General features: G+C 34.3%; 1 protein-coding gene across 5 annotated transcripts in view; it reads left to right on the plus strand.

Annotated features, from left to right (window-relative positions):
- Positions 1 to 19,479, plus strand: part of BTBD10 (BTB domain containing 10) — a 75,644-nt gene that overhangs the window by 35,385 nt on the left and 20,780 nt on the right. For all 5 annotated transcript variants that reach the window (XM_077761176.1, XM_077761173.1, XM_077761174.1 and 2 more), the window contains 2 exons: positions 16,002 to 16,198; positions 18,562 to 18,847. In XM_077761176.1, the coding sequence (XP_077617302.1) occupies positions 16,045 to 16,198; positions 18,562 to 18,847 (440 nt within the window). In that variant the 5' untranslated portion in view covers positions 16,002 to 16,044. The remainder of the gene's footprint in view (positions 1 to 16,001; positions 16,199 to 18,561; positions 18,848 to 19,479) is intronic.

The following is a 19,479-nucleotide window of genomic DNA, read 5'->3' on the forward strand; positions in this document are numbered from 1 at the left end:
GGGGTCTGTGGACTATATAGTATCTGTTGCAACCACTCAGTTTTGCCATTATAGAGTGAAAACAGCCATGACAATGTATAAATGAATGGGCATAGTTGTGTTTTAATAAAACTTTATTTATAAAAATCAATGGGTTGCAGTTGGTCCATGAGCCATGGTTTTGCATCTTTTAACACCTTAAAAATTCTTATAAAAAGCATATACAGATTAAGTGTTTAAAAATACATTACTATGAAATCATTTAAAAGGCTTAGTTTAAAAAGCTAAAACATAAAATATGATACTTGTTAGAGTGATAAAAACAGCTTAATTTTCCCCAGAATAAAAATAGGATTTAAAATACTGCTTCAAGGATACTTACCTCATTTTTAAGAAAAGGTTAAAAGCTTGATTAAATGTTTAAAACACTTTATAAACTGTAAAGCTTTAAATCTCTCCATATGGTACCCCCCCACATTAAGGGATAAACAACCATTGAAGGGAAATGCTTAGATATTATATATACCCTGAAACTTCAGCTAAGTTCAACAAACATTAATGGGATGCACCAGGTTATGGTGTTAGTTGCTGGAAATGTTTAAAGATAGGTAATATAATTACTCAGACTGGGAAAATGCGATCACATAAGATTGTATCATGTGTTTACTACATAACAGTGCCATATATAAATGAATATCATTCAGTTTATAGATATTTTACTTTTGTGTATTTGTTACAACTAGTTTCTCTTGGATAGCAGCAGCAGTGCTTAGTAATATCAGTTACAGTCTTTTTTGTTAATTTTTTTATTGGGAAATAGCTTTAGATTTACAAGAAATTGCAAAAACTGTGCAGAGTTCCTGGGTACTCTTCACCCAGCTTCCCTTAATGATGCCATTTCACATAGGTGGAGTATATTAGCAAACCAGGAAATGGACATTAGTACAATACTATAAACTATAGACATCAGTTTTTAGGTAAACTCTTTTTTTTCTAGTATATATTCTGTGATATTTTATCAAATACATAGATTCATGTAACTACTTCCACAATTAGGAAACAGAACTATTGCATCATCACAAGCAAACAACTCCTTCCTGCTGTCTCGTTAGTGTCACGCCCTTTCCTCCCATCATTAGCCTCTGGCAACCCTTGATGTGTTCTTCATCATTATAATTTTGAGAATATTATATAAATGGAATCAGAGTGTGTAAACGTTTGGGTTTGGGTTTTTTCATTCAGTATAATGCCTTTGGATCCATTCACATTGTTGTACATAACAGTAGTTCTTTTTTTATTTTTGAGTACTACTCCATTCTGTGGATGTACCGTAGTTTATTTATCGTTTCAGAGAATGCAGTACTGTTGGATTTTTAAAATTCTCTACATACTACTTTACTATTTTACCCCTTGTAGGAGTTTTTTAGTTTTATTGAACAAAATAAAAAAGACCCTTAAATTTCTCTTCAGTCCTTAGGAACTTGTCTGCCATTGGAATCTGTTGCCGAAATTGGAATTTTGAAACAAATTAGGTGGCAAGATCATAAGCAGAAATTCATATAAAACAAATATTCTGAAGTTTGATATAAATAGGTATTTGCTTCTGAGAGTGACCGTTTTAGTGAGATTTATCTTGGAGGGGAGAGATTTACTGCCTGTTGATTTATCTTCTGCTTCAAAGCATGATTTTGAAGTGCAGAGTTGGCATAAGATAAATTGGAAGCATAATTAGCTTATAAAATTGCAAGATTAAAAAATGGAAATTCTTTTGGCAATAGGATTTATGTTTAAGGTTGGTTTATTTACATAGTGAGGTGCTGTGAGTGATATTATTGACGAAAATTGTGATCTTAGAGGATTCATGATTATGGATTCTGATTTGGGTTTCTTTAGTAATTGTTGGGTAATAAATGCTGATCTATGAGGTTTTCAAGTGATCAGTTGGAGATGGTAGTTGTTTTTAATCTTGTGGAAATGCTTGTGGTTTCATGAGAACAAGAACCATGTTATAAGAGAAATGCAAGAATCTATGTTGGTTAGTGAAAGAGAATTTAGAATTTATTAGAAGAAAGGCATGACTTTTGTTACTTAAGTGTAATTGAAATGACTAAGTAGAAACTTTCTGGGAGGATAGCCTTAAGCAAGCCATGTTTTAGCTAATAAAAGGCCAATTCCGGTGTAGAGTTTGATAAGTTTTGATACAGGTATGCACTTAAAAAACCTCACTGCAATCAGTAAATGAACATATCCATCACACCCAAAAGTTTCCTTGAGGTCTTTTTTTTTCTTTTCAATATTGAGGTGTAATTAACGTACAATGCTGCATTAATTCTAGGCATATAACATATTGATTCAGCACTTATATACATTATTCAGTGCTCACCAGGTTAGGTGTAGTCACCATCTGTTACCATACAACGTTATTACTACAATATTATTATTATTATTTTTAAAATTTGATTTATTTTGAAAATGAGAGAAAGAGAGGACGAGCAGGGGAGGGGCAGAGGGAAAGGGCAAGTAGGCTCCGTGCTCCACACTGAGCCTGATGCAGGGCTTGCTCTCAGGATGGCGAGATTATGACCTGAGCTGAAATCAAGAGTCCGATGCTTAACCAAACTTAGCCACCCAGTGCCTCTACAATATTATTGACTATATTCTTTATGATGTACTTTTCATCTCTGTGATTTACAGTTGTAAGTTTGTACCTCTTGGGGCGCCTGGGTGGCTCAGTCAATTGGGCATTCGACTTCGGCTCAGGTCATGATCTCATGGTCTGTGAGTTTGAGCCCTGCATTGGGCTCTGTCTGTGCTGATAGCTCAGAGTCTGGAGCCTGCTTTAGATTCTGTGTCTCCCTCTCTCTCTGTCCCCCCCCCATTCATACTCTGTCTCTCTCTCTCTCAAAAATAAATAAAAACACAAAAAATTAAAACTAAAAATAAAATAAATTATAAAACTAAAAAAAATTGTAAGTTTGTGTCTCTTAATCCCCATTACCTATTTCTCTCATCTCACCTACCCACCTCCCTTCTGGCAATCACCAGTTCTCTGTATTTCAGACTTTGACTTTTGGTTTTCATTTGTTTTATTTTTTAGGTTCTGCATATAAGTGTAATCATATGGTATTTGTCTTTCTCTTTCTGACTTATTTCACTTAGCAGTATACCATCTAGGTTCATTCATGTTGTTTCAAATGGCAGGATCTCATTCTTTTTATAGCTGAGTAGTATTCATTATAGTATATATACTGCATTTTCTTTATCCATATTGATGGATACTTGGGTTGCTTCCATATCTTGGCTTTTGTAAGTAATGCTGCAGTAAACATAGGGAAGCATGTGTATTTTCTTCCTCCCTCCTTCTTCCTTCCTTCCTTCCTCTCTCTCTCTCTCTCCCCCTTTTTTCCCCCTCCCTCCTTTCCTTTCCCCTCCCTCCCTCCCTCCTTTCTCTCTCTCTCTCTCTCTCTCTCTCTTTTTCTCTCTTCCCTCCGTCCCTCCCTTCCTATTTTTAGGTAATTTCGACCCCAAATTTCTATTCCAGACATGGGGTGTTCTACTGACTGAGCCAGCTAGGCGCCCCATGGATGCATATATCTTTTCAATTCTATTATTGTTTTCTTTGGGTAGTGGTATTGCTGGATCATATGGTATTTCTATTTTTAAGTTTTTGAGGAACTTCCACCACTGGTTTCCACAGTGGCTGTACCAATTTACATTTCCATCAACAGTGTACAACTGTTTCTTTTTCTCCACATTTTCAGTGGCACTTGTTACTTCTTTCTGGTTTTAGCCATTCTGATTGGTTTTAGCCATTATTGTAAGGTGATACCTCTTTGTGGTTTTAGTTTGCATTTCCGTGATAATTAGTAATGCTGAGCATCTTTTCATGTGCCTGTTGACCATCCATATATCTTCTTTGGAAAAAATATCTGTTCGGGTCCTCTGCCTGTTTTTTAATCTGGTTATTTGGGTTGTGTGTGTGTGTGTGTGTGTGTTGTAGAACTTCATATATTTTGGATATTAATCCCTTATTTGACATATCATTTGCAAATATCTCTTCTCATTCAGTACATTATCTTTTGTTTTGTTGATGGTTTCCTTTGCTGTATAAAAGCTTTTCATTTTGGTATAGTTCCAGTAGTTTAATTCTGTTTTTGCTTCCCTAACCTGAGGAGACATATCCGTAAATGTGTTTGCTAAGGTTGATTTCCAAGAGATTACTGCACGTGATTTCTGTTAGGAGTTTTGTCTGTCTCACATTTAGGTCTTCAGTCCATTTTGAGTTTATTTTTGTGTATGGGATAAGAAAGTGGTTCAGTTTTATACATTTGCATGTAGCTGTCCAGTTTTCCCAGCACCATTTATTGAAGAGACTTGTCATTTCCGCATTGTATACTCTTGACTCCTTTGTTGTAGATTAATTGAATACATAAGCATGGGTTTATTTCTGTGGTCTCAGTTCTGTTTCATTGGTCTCTGTGTCTTTGTGCTAGTATGACACTGTTTTGATTACTGACATCTGTGTAGTATATCTTGAAACCCGGGATTATGATCCCTCCAGCTTCGTTATTCTTTTTTAAGATTGCTTTGGTTATTCAGGGTCTTTTGTGTTTTGTTACAAATTTAGTATTATTTGTTCGGGCTCTATGAAAAATGCTGTTGATATTTTGATAGGGATTGCATCGTATCTGTAGATTGTTTTTGGTAGTATGGACATTTTAATGATATTCTTCCAACCCATGAGCATGGAATAGATTTCCATTTGTTTGTGTCGCTTTCACTTTCTTTTATCAGTGTATTATAGTTTTCAGAGTACAGATCTTTCACCTCCTTGGTGAAATTTAGTCCTAGGGATTTTATTCTTTTTGGTGGAGTTGTAAATGGGATTGTTTTCTTAATTTCTCCTTCTGCTACTTGTTAGAAATGGAAGAGATTTCTGTATATTGATTTTGTGTTTTGCAACTTTACTGTTCATTTATCAGTTCTAATGGTTTTTTGGTGGAGTCTTTAGGGTTTTCTTTTTTTTTTTTTAATGTTTTTTATTTATTTCTGCGAGAGAGAGACAGACAGACAGACAGCATGAACAGGGGGAGGGTCAGAGAGAGAGGGAGACACAAAATCTGAAACAGGCTCCAGGCTCTGAGCTGTCAACACAGAGCCCCATGCGGCGCTCCAACCCACAAACCGTGAGATCATGATCTGAGCCGAAGTCGGACGCTTAACCGACTGAGCCACCCAGGCACCCCTAGGGTTTTCTATATATAGATCATATCATCTACAAATAATGAGTTACTCTTCTTTACCAGTGGATGCCTTTTATAACATTTTCTTGTTTGATTGCTGCTGCTGGACTTCCAGTAAGTACTATGTTGAATAAGAGTGGTAGAGTGTATACCCTTGTCTTGTTCCTCATCTGAGGTCAGGCTTTCAGTTTTTTACCATTGAATATGATGTTTATGATGTTAGCTGTGGGTTTTCCACATGTGGCTTTTATGGTGTTGAAGCATGTTCCCCCTAAACCTGTTTTGTTGAGAATTTGTATCATGAATGGATGTTGTATTCTGTCAAATGCTTTTTTGAGATGATCCTATGGTTTTTATCCTTTCTTTTGTTAATGTGATGTATCACATTGATTTGTGAATATCGAAAACCACCCTTATGTACCTAGAGTAAACTTTCTTGATTGTGGTGAATTGCTTTTTTAATGTTTTGTTGAATTCAGTTTGTTAATATTTTGTTGAGGAATTTTGCATCCATGTTTATCAGAGATCATGGCCTGTAGTTTTCTTTTTCTGCAGTATCTTTGCCTAGTTTTGGTATCAGGGTAATAACATTGGCCTTGTAGAGTGAATTTAGAAGATTTTCTTTCTCTTCTATATTTTGGAATAGCTTGAGATGAATAGGTATTAGCTTTTCATGTTTGGTAGAATTTACATTTGAAGCCATCTAGTCTTGGACTGTTGTAAAGTTTTTTGGACTGTTGGAAGTTTTTTGATTACTGATTCACTTTTTTTACTAGTAATTGGTCTGTTCAGGTTTTCTATTTCTTCCTGATTTTGGAAGATAATATGTTTCTAAGAATTTATCCATTTCTCCTAGATTGTCCAATTTATTAGCATACTTCTTTGTATTTCTGTGGTGTCAGTTATTATTTCCTCTTTTTTTCTTGATGAGTCTGGCTAAAAGCTTATCAATGTTTATCTTTTTAAGAAATCAGCCCCCGGTTTCATTGATCCTCTCTATTATTTTTTAATCCTCTATTTTATTTCTTTCTGCTTTAATCTTTATTATTTCCTTTCTTCTGCTAGCTTGGGGCTTTGGTTGTTCTTTTTCTGGCTTTTAGGTGTAAGGTTGAGTTGTTAGTAAGGTTGAGTTATTTGAGATTTTTCTTATTTCTTGATGTAGACCTGTGTTGCTATAAACTTCTCCCTTAGAATTGCTTTTCACATGTCCCAAAGATTGTGGACCACTGTGTTTTCATTTTCATTTGTCTTTGTGTATTTTTTTTTTTATTTCTTCATTTTTTTGTTTAACCCCTTCATTATTTAGTAGCATGTTGTTTAGCTTCTGGGTTTTTGTGTTCTTCCTAGATTCTTTCCTGTGATTGCCTTAAAAAGTTTTTTTAATGTTTATGTTTGAGAGAGACAGAGCACAAGCAGGTAGGGACAGAGAGAGAGGGAGACCCAGAATCCAAAGCAGACTGCATGCTCCAAAGCTGTCGACACAGAGCCTCACACGGGGCTCTGAACTCATGAACTGCGAGATCATGAACTGAGCCAATGTCGGCCGCTTAACCGACTAAGCCACCCAGGCGCTCCCCTAGAAATTTTTTTTAATGTTATTTTTGAGAGAGAACACATGCGGGGGAGGGGCGCATGTCCAGTGTCTTTTGATTAGGTTTTTAGTCCATTTATACTTAAAGTAATAATAAGTATGTACTTATTTATGATTTTGTTAATTGCTTTCCGGTTGTTTTTATAGTTCTTCTCCATTCCTTTCTTCTTCTCTTGCTCTGTTCCTTCCTGGTTTGATGATTTTTCTTAGTGTTGTGGTTGGATTCCTTTCTCTTTATTTTTTTGTGTATTTATTATAGTTTTGGTTTGTGGTTTGTGGCTCATATATGACATCGTACATAAATAGTTTATATTGAGTTAATGGTCACCTAAATTCAAATATAGTCTAAAGTTCTAAATTTTTATTCCTCCTTCCGCATTTTAGGTATGTGATGTCATATTTACATCTTTTTATTTTGTGTATCCTGTGGCTGATTTTTGTGGATGTAATTGATTTTACTGCTTTTGTGTTTCAACCTCCATGCTGGTTTTATAAGTGATTAATCTACTACCTTTGTTATATGTTTGCTTTTATCTATGAAATTTTCTCCTTTTATAATTTTCTCCTAGTTGGCCTTTTCTTTCCACTCAAAGATTTCTACTTGGGGTCCCTTGTAACTCTTTCCTTCTGCTTCTTTCAGCCCCCATATTCCATGCCCATACAAACACCACTGTATTTTCTGACACTGTACTTTAGTTTTTGTTTCCTAGAATTTGATATAACTGTTCCCTTTTTTGGGGTGGTGTAGAGATCTAGCTTCTTTCACTCAGTGTAATTTTGAACTTGATCCATGTTGTAATTTGTATTAATAATTTGTTTCTCCTTTTTGTTGAGTAGTATTCCATTGTATGCATACACCACAAATTATCCAGTTACCTGTTTACAGACATTTAGGTTGTTTCCATTTTGGGTTACAAGTAAAGCAACTAACAATGTTTGTATCTTTTTTATTGACATATGCTTTTATTTCTTTTGAGTAAATACATAAGATAGAATGGCTGGATCATATGAGTAGTATATATTTAACTTCCTAAGAAACTTTCAAACTATTTTCCAAAAACGGTTTTCAAAGTGGTGGTACCATTCTACACTATCATCAGGAATATGTGAGAGCTTGATTTCATACACCTATTCACCAACACTTGATGTGGCCATTCTTTTTATTTAGCCATTCAAATAGATGTGAATCTAGCCATTCAAATGTTGTTACTTTGTGGTTTTAATTTGCATTTCTTTAAGATTGGTGATGTTCAGCATCTTTTCATGTACTTAATTTTTTTCATCTGTATACCCCAAGTTTTTTGCACATTACTTTGATAGTTCTTCATGTTCTAGATACTTGTTCTTTATCAGATACGTGAGTTCATTCTGAAATTTGAATGAAAATTCAGAATTTATTCAAAAATGAAATTTTTGCTCTTTTGAAGAGTGAAAGTTTTAAATTTTGATCTAGTCCCTGTTTATCAGTTTATTTTTTAACGAATCATGCTTTTTTCCTGTCACATTTTTATAATTTTAGGTTTTGGATTTAGGGTTGTGACCCATTTTCACTTCACTTTTGTACATGATGCAAACTTTAGATCCGAGTTCTCCTTTCTTTTCCTGCAACTCCCCCTTTTCCGGGTGCCGGCAGTGGAATATACATTTATATTCGTTTGTTTCAGCACTATTTGATCAAAAGACTCTTGAATTGACTTTGAACCTTTGTTGAAAATGAGTTGTCTATGTATGTATGTGGGCTCTTTCTTCATTTATTGATCTAGTTGTCTGTCATACCAGTAGCATACTGTGTTCATTCCTATAGCTTTAAAATAAGCCTTGAAATTAGGCTGTATTAGTGTTCCATATCTTTTCTTTTTTTTTAATTACGTAGGCTATGTAGGTCCTTGCTCTTCTGTATGAATTTTTAGAATCTGTCACTTTTGACTAAGAAAGCTGCTCAGTTTTTGATTAGAATTGTAGTGTATCTGTAGATCAATGTAGGGAGAATTGATATCTTAACAATATTGAATTATTTGACTTGTGACCATGGTAAATTTTTCCTTTTATTTAGGTTTTTTTAAATTACTGCCAGCAGTGTTTCATACTTTTCAGCATGCAGATCTTCCACATCTTTGGTCAGATTTATCCTTATATATTTTAAGTTTTTTAATGCTATTGTAAATGGTGTTGTTTTAAAATTTTAATTTCTCATTATTTTATTCCTAGTATAGTTGACCCTTGAACAACATGGGTCTAAAATGTGGAGGACTACTTATACATGGGTTTTTTTCCCCAATAAATACACATATAGTACTGTAAGTGTATTTTCTAGTCCTTATGATTTTCTTAACATTTTCAAAATTTTCTCTAGCTTACTTTATTATAATACAGCATTTGATATATACAACACACAAAATCCGTATTAATTGTTTATAGGTAGGGCTTTTGGTGAACAGTTGACTATTAAGTTTTTAAGTTTTTTGGGGAGTCAAAAGGTCTTTTTTTTTTTAATGTTTTTTTATTTCTGAGAGAGAGAGAGAGAGAGAGACAGAGACAGCGACAGCATGAACAGGGGAGGGTCAGAGAGAGAGGGAGACACAGAATCTGAAACAGGCTCCAGGCTCTGAGCTAGCTGTCAGCACAGAGCCCAGTGCAGGGCTCGAACCCACGAGCTGTGAGATCATGACCTGAGCTGAAGTCGGATGCCTAACCGACTGAGCCACCCAGGCGACCCGCAGAGTCAGAGTTCTATGCAGATTTTCAATTGTGCATGGGTTGGTTCCCTGTATAACCTTGTTAATAAACTCATTAGTTCTAGTAACTTCCTGTACTAGAGTCTACAGTTGATGATTGTATTGTCTGCAGGTAAGGTTGGTTTTACTTCTTTTCCAATCTGGATGCCTTTAGTGTCTTTTATTTTTTTTTGCCCTGTTTCTCTGGCTAGAATTTTTCGTACATTGGTGAATAAAAGTGGTGAGAATGGACATCCTTGTATTTTTCTTGATCTTAGGTGGAGAGCATTTGGTCTTTAACCACAAAGTATGATGTTGGCTGTAGATTTTCCATAGATCCCTTTTGCCCAGTTCATGAAATTCCATTGTATTCATACTTTGCTGAATGTTTATTTTTTTTTTTTATTTTTTAATCAGGAATGGATTTTGTATTCAGGCAAATGTATTTTGTATGTATATTGAGATACAAATTTTTTCTTATTTTGTTAATATGGTGAATTATATTGATTGAGGAAAGAGTTTTTTATTGGAGTATAATTGACATAGTAACTGATTTTGAGTATTCAGACATTCTTGGGTTTTTAGGATGAATCTCATTAGATCATGATGTATTGACATTTTTATATATTGCTCTATTTGGCTTATTAAACTTTTGTTTAAAATATGCATATTCTGAGGTTTGTCGGTTTGTAATTCTCTTGTAAAGTCTTTGTCTGTTTTTGGTACCTGGGTAATCCTGAACTCAGAATGAATTAGGAAATAGGTTTTCTTCAATTTTCTGGAGGAGCTTATATAGGTATTGGTATTATATCTCTGGTGCTTAGTAGAGTTCATCAGTGAAGCCATCTGGGCCTGGAGTTTTCTTTGAGGGAAAGTTTTTAATTACAAAATCAAATCCTTTAATAGAAATAGAGCTGTACACCTCTGTTTCTTTTGGAGTGAGTTTTGGTAGTTTAGAATTTGTCTAGTTTTTCTAAGTTGATGAACTTATTTGCATAAAGTTGTTTATGATATTCTTCTGTTACTTTTTAAATATAGGTGACGTTTGTAGAAATGTCAACTTTCTGATTTCTGATACTTGAAATTTGTATCTTCTCATGTTTTCCCCAGTCTGGCTAGAAGTTTATAAATTTGTTGTTATTTTTTTTTCCCCCCAAAGAAACTAGATTTTGTTTTCATTGATTTTCCCTATTCTTTTTCTGTGTCTCTTAATTTGTACTCTGACCTTTATTACTAATTTTTTATACTTTGGGTTAAATTTAGGTTTTGTTTAGTTTCATTTTCTTTTTTAAAATGTTTATTTACTATTTTTGGGAGAAAGAGAGCAAGAGAGTGGGTGCGCAGTCACACACAGAGGAGGGGCAGAGAGAGAGAGGAGGAGACATAAAATCTGAAGCAGGCTCCAGGCTCTGGGCTGTCACCGCAGAATCCAACATAGGACTCAAACCCGCAGACCATGAGATCTTGACCTGAGCCAAAATTGGATGCTTAACAAACTGAGCCACCCAGGCACCTCTAGTTTTGTTTAGTTTCTTAAGGTGAAACTGAAGTGATTATTATTTTTTTTAGCACTTTTTTTTCAAATACAGGCATTTAATGCTGTAATTTGGTCCCTAGCCACTGCTATAATGTAATGCCTCTACAAATTTTGAATATGTTGGGGTTTTTACTTGAAAAATTTCCATTTTCTTCTTTGCCGCATGGGTTATTTAAAAGGTGTTATTTAATTTCCAGATACTTGGAAAATTTCAATATATCTTTGTTATTAAATTTTAATCTAATTCCATTTTAATCAGAGGACAAATTGTATATGTTTGAATTCTTTTAAATTTATTGAGACTTGTTTTGGTGTCCAGAATATAGTTTATCTTGATAAATGTTTTGTGTGGATGTGAAATAAAGGACTTTCTTGCTCTTCCTGGGTTAAATGTTCTATAAATGTGAATTAGGTAAAGGCAGTTGTTAGTGTTCAAATTTTATTCATCTTTCCTGATTTTCTGCTTGCTCTATTAAATATTACAGGAGGGTATTGAAATTTCTGATTATAATTGTGGAGTTCTTGTAATTTTATATTTATACTTTTTGCTTTATGTATCTTGAAGCTCTCTTATGAGACAGAAGAACTTTTGGGACATGCTTTTATTTATTTTTTATTTTTTACTTTTTTGGGAGAGTGAACGTGAGCGGAGAAGAGGGGCAGAGGGAGAGAGAGAATTCCATACAGGCTACATGACCAGCATGGAGTCTGATGTGGGACTTGATCCCATAGCCCTTGAATCATGATCTGAGCTGAAATCAAGAATTGGAAGCTCAACCAGTTGAGCCACTCAAGCACCCCTGGGATGTACTTTTAATGAATATATTCCTGTATTTTTAGGAAAAGCCTTGATCATGTTCTTCTGTGGTCTACTTTGTCTGATATTAATATAGCTACTTTTGCTTTCTCTTGATTAGTGTTAACTATGTTTTATCTTTTATTATCCATTTATATTGAACCTCTTTGTCCCTTTATATTTAAAGTGTGTTTCATGTAGTCAGCACATAGTTGGGTCTGACTTCTAGATCCAATGTGATAATCTGTCTTTTATGGGTTGGGCCACTTATACTTAATGTGATTATAGATATGATTAAGGTTAAGCCTGTCATCTTGCTGTTTATTTTCTCTTTGCCTTACTTGTTGATTGTTTCTCCATCCTCCCTGTTTTTCTTTGCCCTCTTTTAGATTTTTTTTTTAAAAAACAATTTCATTTTTCCTTCTTTGTTGACTTATTAGCTATAATTTTTTGTTTCCTACTTTAGTGGTTGCTTTAGGGCTTATAATACACATCTCTATCAGTCTATCTTCAAATGATATTCTACAACACAAGAAATGGTTTAAGAGCTACAGTAGTCTACTTCTATGTCTCTTATCCCAGACTATGCTCTTGTAGTCATATGTGTATGTTATATACAATGTGTTGTATTGTTATTATTGTTTAATCTTTTAAAGAGATTTAAACAATTTAAAAAAACTATATCTTCACATGCAGTTATTATTTCTAGTGTTCTTCATTCCTTTGTATAGATATATATTTTCATTTAGCATTACTTTTTCTTCTGACTAAAGGACTTCCTGTAACTCTTATCATGCAGGTCTGCTCATGATGAATTTATTCATCTTTTTGTGTATGTGCCTGAAAATGCATTCCGCTATTTATTTTTTATTCATTCATTTATTTATTTAAGTTTATTTATTTATTTTGAAAGAGACAGAGACTGTGAGCAGGGAAAGGGCAGAGAGAGAGGAGGAGAGAGAGAATCCCAAGCAGGCTCTGCACTGCCAGTGGGGAGCCCGATGCGGGGCTTGAACCCACAAAACAGATCATGTCCCTGAGCTGAAACCAAGAATTGGATACTTACTGACTAAGCCACCTAGGCACCTTCTTCCTTCCACTTTAGTTTTGAAGGGAGTTTTTTACTGGATATAACAAACTTAGGTTCGCAGGGTTTAAAAAATTTTTTTCTTAAAATGTGTTTGGGATTTGTTGTGTGTGTTAGTTACATCTGTAGGTTTATAGTTTTTATTACATTTCAAGACATTATTCAAATATTTTTTCTCCACTTTTTTTCCTCTATGGACTCCATTAATACCTATATCAGGGCACTTGAAATTGATCTGCAGTTCAGTCATGGCTCCATTTTTTTAGTAATGCATACTATATTTATTTTGGATATTTCTTCTTGTGTGTTCAGATTCACAAGTCTTTTCTTCTGTAATGTGTAATCTTCTTCTGTAATGTGTAATCTGCATCTCCTTACCTGTCCTCTCAGTCACATATCTCTGACTCTTTTAAATGCAACATGAAGCAGACTTATCCCCTCTGAACTTGCTTGTCCTCATTTTCTTTTACACATATTAATTATTTTTGCCCTTGGAGTGCTTTTCTGATCTAAAATTACTTAATTAAAGCAGGATGTAATTAGTCTTCCATGACATCTGATTTTGAAGGTCTGATTCAGAGTACATCACATTTGGGAATGAAAAGAAAGAATGGAAGTATATTATGACACTTTTGCATTTATTTAAAATCTATACAAGTGAATGCTTAGTAGTATTTAATGTTTCAGTTACAGAGTTGTCTGGTAGAAATGCTTTTTTTATTAATCAGTCTCCTTGGCCCTTGCTCAAACTGAACATTTGTCCTGCATTTGCCTTAGTTGTAGTTGTATTTATACCATATCCATTAGACTATCAGATTCATGTTTTGAAAATGTGCTTCTTGGCACATTTAGAATGTAACAGCTAGAATAATTTGAGGAGTTATGTTTTTCAATATATAATCCTTTTACTAGTGTAGATTGCTTTCCTTTTCCTACTTTAGGACATAAAGCAGAAAGTCCTTTGTTTCTGTTCTAAGGGTTTTAACACAAATGCAGTAGAATCTTTTCTATTCGAAGAAAAATATGTCTCAAGGATGCAATCCTAGTCTGATCTTTTTTCACTAGAAAGAAGGTGGTAGTAGAATTTTTTTTCTATAGGTTTATGAAAGACAACTGACAAAGGTTGATAGGTTGTCTTTATTTTCCTAGAAGTAACTCTTATGGTTAATGCAAAACTGGCCTTATCTTTTATCTTTGTAGTCTGTTATAATGAGGTGATAGCTGATTTTCATAATGAAAGAAACCACTAAAATAACAAAGAATTATAGGTAATAAGCCAACAGAGGAGATGACCCTGAAGCACTATGGAATTTAAAATGAAATCAAGAAGATTAAATTTTAACTCGTGTGGTTTCAGTGACGGAATGCAGGGTAATATTATGGAAGGGGCCCTGGAATGAATCAAAAGCCTTGAGTTACAGTGTTGTTAGCATATCCTAAATATTTTGTGACTCAGAGCAATCTTGTAATTGAACTTTAATATCTTCATCTGTCATAACTAAATAAACTAATATTTAATGCGTGATTCTGTTATACCAGGTACATTGCTGGTCAGCTTGCTTATATTTTATCCTTATATTAACCTTACAAAGTAGATAGAACCTGTATTTTACAGATGAGGAAACTAAGGTTCCAAAATGTTAAATAATATTCAACAACGTTGAGCAATTAAGTATGCAAGTACAAATTGATTCTAAGTCTAGATTTCTCTAAAGCTATGAAATTTCTTCTATTTTTATTTATAAAAAACACTGTAGTATTTTAAAACCATGCACCATGGTATCTGCTAAGATGGTAAATTTCCAAATCTATTAATTAGGTCTGGCTCTGTCTCATTGATGTTCATGTCAGTTTTCCTACCTGAAGTGTATTTTGATTATTAAAATTTTATCTATTTGCCAGCACCTGGTTCACCAGTGATTAGTCTACAGTGATGTCTTCTTCCTCTGAGATCTTAAAACATTTATTATTTGTAACTCATTTATTAAATATTTGAGATATATTTAGCCATTTTACATACGAAATTTGAGATAACTTTTTTTTGTTTAAATTTTTAATGTTTTATTTGTTTCTGAGAGAGAGAGAGAGAGAAACACACAGACAGACACAGTGTGAGCAGGGGAGGGTCTGAGAGAGAGAGAGGGAGACACAGAATATGAAACAGTCTCCAGGCTCTGAGCTAGCTGTCAGCACAGAGCCCGATGCGAGGCTCGAACCCATGAACTGTGAGATCATGACCTGAGCCGAAGTCCGATGCTTAACTGACTGAGCCACCCAGGTGCCTCGAAATTTGAGATAACTTTTGAATTGTTTAAATTTCTACATGTTCATGTATTATTTACTGCTACACTTAAATCATAAGTTCCTTGAGGGTGCTTCTTTATAGCATTGTGCAGATAGTACATACAACTTTATAAATAATTGTGTGACTGAATTCTGTCAATCACATTAATCATCATTCTCAGTTATTCACTTCTCATGAACAGATTTACATAAGATGTTTTAAAATTTTAAATTCTGTGACTTCACACAGCACAGTAAAGCTTTTTAGAGAAATGATTTTGATTAAAGTTGAGAAATGAAGTTGATTAAAGTTAGCATGTAGACTTATTTTACTTGGCAAGGAGACCAGTTACTCTGCCCCATACCTCATTTTTGTTTTTTTTTTAAGAGTTCCAGAAGCTGGTGTTCTTTCTGTACCTCCCCATCCACCAAATCAAAGAGAGCAAAGTATTTGACTAATATTTAGGGGATCTCGGTGGTCTCCACTGCTACTACCGTTACTACTAACTAGAAAGTTAATGAACATTTCTGGGCTTTAGTTTTGTCATTCTTAAAAATACTAAATTGCATTATATGATCTTTAAAGATACAGTGTTCCAGAATTTATAAAACCTACAAGTTTAAGGTAAACTACTTTTCAGAATTATAAAGTAGCACTTGATTCTTACACTTGAAGATAGTAGTAGTTTTATGTTAATTGCTTTTTTCTTTAAAAGCATTTGTAATCTCATGTTCTATTTTTTTGGTTAATTTTCTTTTCTGACTTACCAGTACTCCCTCACGTGTTGCTAAAGGAGTTGTTGACCACACCAAAATGAGTCTGCATGGTGCTAGTGGGGGACATGAACGATCAAGAGATAGACGAAGGTCAAGTGACAGATCGCGAGATTCATCTCATGAAAGAACAGAATCTCAACTCACTCCTTGTATTAGAAATGTTACGTCTCCAACACGACAGCACCATGTTGGTATGTAAAATTCACTAATCTTCCTGACAGTTTTTATAAACACGCAGTTACCTTTTTAAAGCAGTAATGACAGTGAATTGTGCCTACTACTTCAGGGTAAAATTAACTTCTATTCAGTTGCTTCTATTTAGCTTAGCTTCATTCTTGCTATGAAAAAATCCATTTATTAAATGAAACTTAAAAGTGAATTTTTTAAGTCTCGAACAGTCTTCTAAAAGAAGTGATTTAAAAAGGCTTTAAAACTGTGATATGTAGATTTTTTAAATCTTTCAAATAGATTTTTATCTGGAGATAAGTAGCAGTGGTTTATTTTTTTATATTTTTATTAAAATTTTTTAAAATGTTTATTATTTTTGAGAGAGAGAGACAGCAAGCAGAGGAGAGGTAGAGAGAGAGGGAGACACAGAGTCCGAAGCAGGCTTCAGGCTCTGAACTGTCAGCACAGAGCCTGATGGGGGGCTTGAACTCACAGACTGTGAGGTCATGACCTGAGCTGAAGTCCAGCTGCTTAACTGACTGAGCCACCCAGGCACCCCTGTCTTTTAAAATTTGTAGTAAACTGTTAATAGGAATTCTTGGTTAATCATGCTAGAAAAGGAAGTGAATGCTAGAACATCATCAAGTAGTAATTTGTTTTGAATTTTGACAGTATTTTTAATTCAAAAAATAGAAGATGAAAAAGGTGTGAAGTGTTTTGTTTTCTTGACAAGTAGCTCAGGTCTTTTTCTTCCTACTTATTACTATAAATGAACCTTATTATACTTCAGGTAAATACACTGTGTGACTATAAAGCACCAGTCTGAAGCAGAGGAACAGAAGCTGTGTGAGAGTGCTGATTTTCATTTGTCCCTGGAGAAGGGCACGTTTAATACCTTGACTTAGTATTTGAGGTTGTTTTTGATTGTTTTAAATGTTTTTCTCTTATTGTTTGTTCATTTTTGAGGGACAGAGACAGTGGGAGTGGGTGAGGGGCAAAGAGAGAGGAAGACAGAATCCGAATCAAGCTCTAGGCTCTGAGCTGCCAGCACAGAGCCCAATGCAGGGCACTGAACTAACAAACTGTGAGATCATGACCTGAGTTGAAGTCAGATGCTTAACCAACTGAGCCATCCAGGCACCCGTTTTTGATTGTTATAAATCAAAATCATTTATCCTAGGGCCTACTTATACAGAGAAGTTATCAATATGTAAGTAGGTCCCTAAAGTCAAACTAGCACTGATAAGCCAGAAATCAACACAAGTATAAATAAGAGTTGACAGTTTGCTATATGCTAACTTCAGTACCTGGGAAGAGAATAGGAGGATAATGTAATAAATGATTTTATTAATTCAGCAAATTTTGCTTTTGGGATACTACCAACATTCTGGAAACAGGCAATAAAATGGAGGTGTCAGAATATCTCTGGAGATATATCAAATCTAATTATATAATCAGTAAAGCTGTACAGAGTGTTCTAAGTAGCCTGAGTCATGGAGGAATTTGGCAGAAGCTGATGAATCTGATGAGATGGAGGTACATTTTTAGGTCACCTTTAAAATTTAGTTCTCTAACCTCTAGAGGGAACTTATCACAGAATCTATTCTTAGTTTTAATTTTCCCTTTGTAGAATATTGGAACAGCTAAAGAAAATCTTCTGAATTTTAACAATATTTCCTACCTAAGTAAAATTATAGATAGTAATCATATGATCCTATAAAACTTGTGGCAGTGCTTTTATTCCAAACAAAAGTGATAATGAAAAGAGCAATATAGCATCAGCTATTGAAGCCAGTTTATTTGGTACACATTAAAAGTCATTTGAAAAATACAAATACTTCTTTGTGTCCTTAGTGACTTTTTTCTTCCTTTGGGACTTTGCTTTTGTGAGATAAATTACTGGTTTGGTAATGCTCTTTTTAGCATAGTGAGAGTCCAAAGTTTGTACTTTGTGTTCTCAGACTAGTACTAATACTTTTAGAATTTAGGACAGATAAAATTAGTATTTTTATTAATCTTTTACTAACTTTCATTGCTTACTTACCTGAGTTGTAAGACTATTCTGTTCTTGGTTTCTGTATATTTTTAAATAGAATAATATCATAAATTTACCTTAATTTTGATCTTAGTCTGGGTCAGTAATAGCCATCAATACACCTTTTTAAAAAATCTACAAAAATTAGAAAACATTTTGATGTTATAGGTTTTATTCCTGGGAAATAATTAATATTTATAGTGTTCTGAAGAAATATTACTTGAAATCAAAAAGCAGAAATGCTGTGATTTAAAACAACTTTTCTACATCAGAGTTTTTAAAAACTATATATGGATTTTTGAGTTTTTTAAAGGAAAATTTGCATAACTTTTTTTAACGCCTTTATTTCAGAACGAGAAAAAGACCACAGTTCCTCTCGTCCAAGCAGTCCTCGTCCTCAGAAGGCATCTCCAAATGGTTCTAGTAGCAGTGCTGGGAACAGCAGCAGAAACAGTAGTCAGTCAAGTTCAGATGGTAGCTGTAAAACATCTGGGGAGATGGTGTTTGTATATGAAAATGCAAAAGAAGGAGCTCGGAATGTAAGAACGTCGGAACGAGTAACACTAATAGTGGATAACACTAGATTTGTTGTAGACCCATCCATTTTTACTGCACAGCCAAATACTATGTTGGGCAGGTTTGTATTATTGCAGTTCTTTGTATTATTATAAAGCGCTTTCACAGTATTTTATTTACTTACATTTTATAGTAATTCTCTCAGAATGTAGTATTGATATTTTACAAATGAACTAAGCTTTGGAGGTTAAATAACTTTCTCAAGTTGATACAGCTAGAAAGTGGTAGAGCCAGATCTTGAACTTAAGTTTTTTTTTTTAAGTTCATTTTTATTTTGCATTTATTTTGAGCGTGTGTGAGTGGGGGAGGGGCAGAGAGCAGATCCCAAGCAGCCTCTGCACTGGCAGAGCGAAGCCCTATAAGGGGCTTGAACTCCTCTATGATGAGATCATGACCTGAACCGAAACCAAGAGTCAGATGCTTAGTCCCCTGAGCCACCCAGGTGCCCCTTGAACTTAGTTTTATCTCTAACAATCTTTGTTGTATCAGCAGGAAAAATAAATACATATATCAGTTAATGAAGATAGAGTCCTAAATGATCTCCACAGCTGAAAACCTTAAATTGTATGTAACAAGGTGAATTTAACAGTAATAATGTGCTTTCTTCGCTTGGGGTTCCTAAATTCAACCACCAAATATAGCAGATATCAGCATTTTTTAAAGAGAAAAAAAAAAAAAAAGCCCGACAGGCTG

This window comes from Crocuta crocuta, unplaced genomic scaffold (genome assembly GCF_008692635.1).
Source record: "Crocuta crocuta isolate KB4526 unplaced genomic scaffold, BGI_CrCroc_1.0 scaffold233, whole genome shotgun sequence".
In the NCBI taxonomy this organism is placed as follows: Eukaryota; Metazoa; Chordata; class Mammalia; order Carnivora; family Hyaenidae; genus Crocuta; species Crocuta crocuta.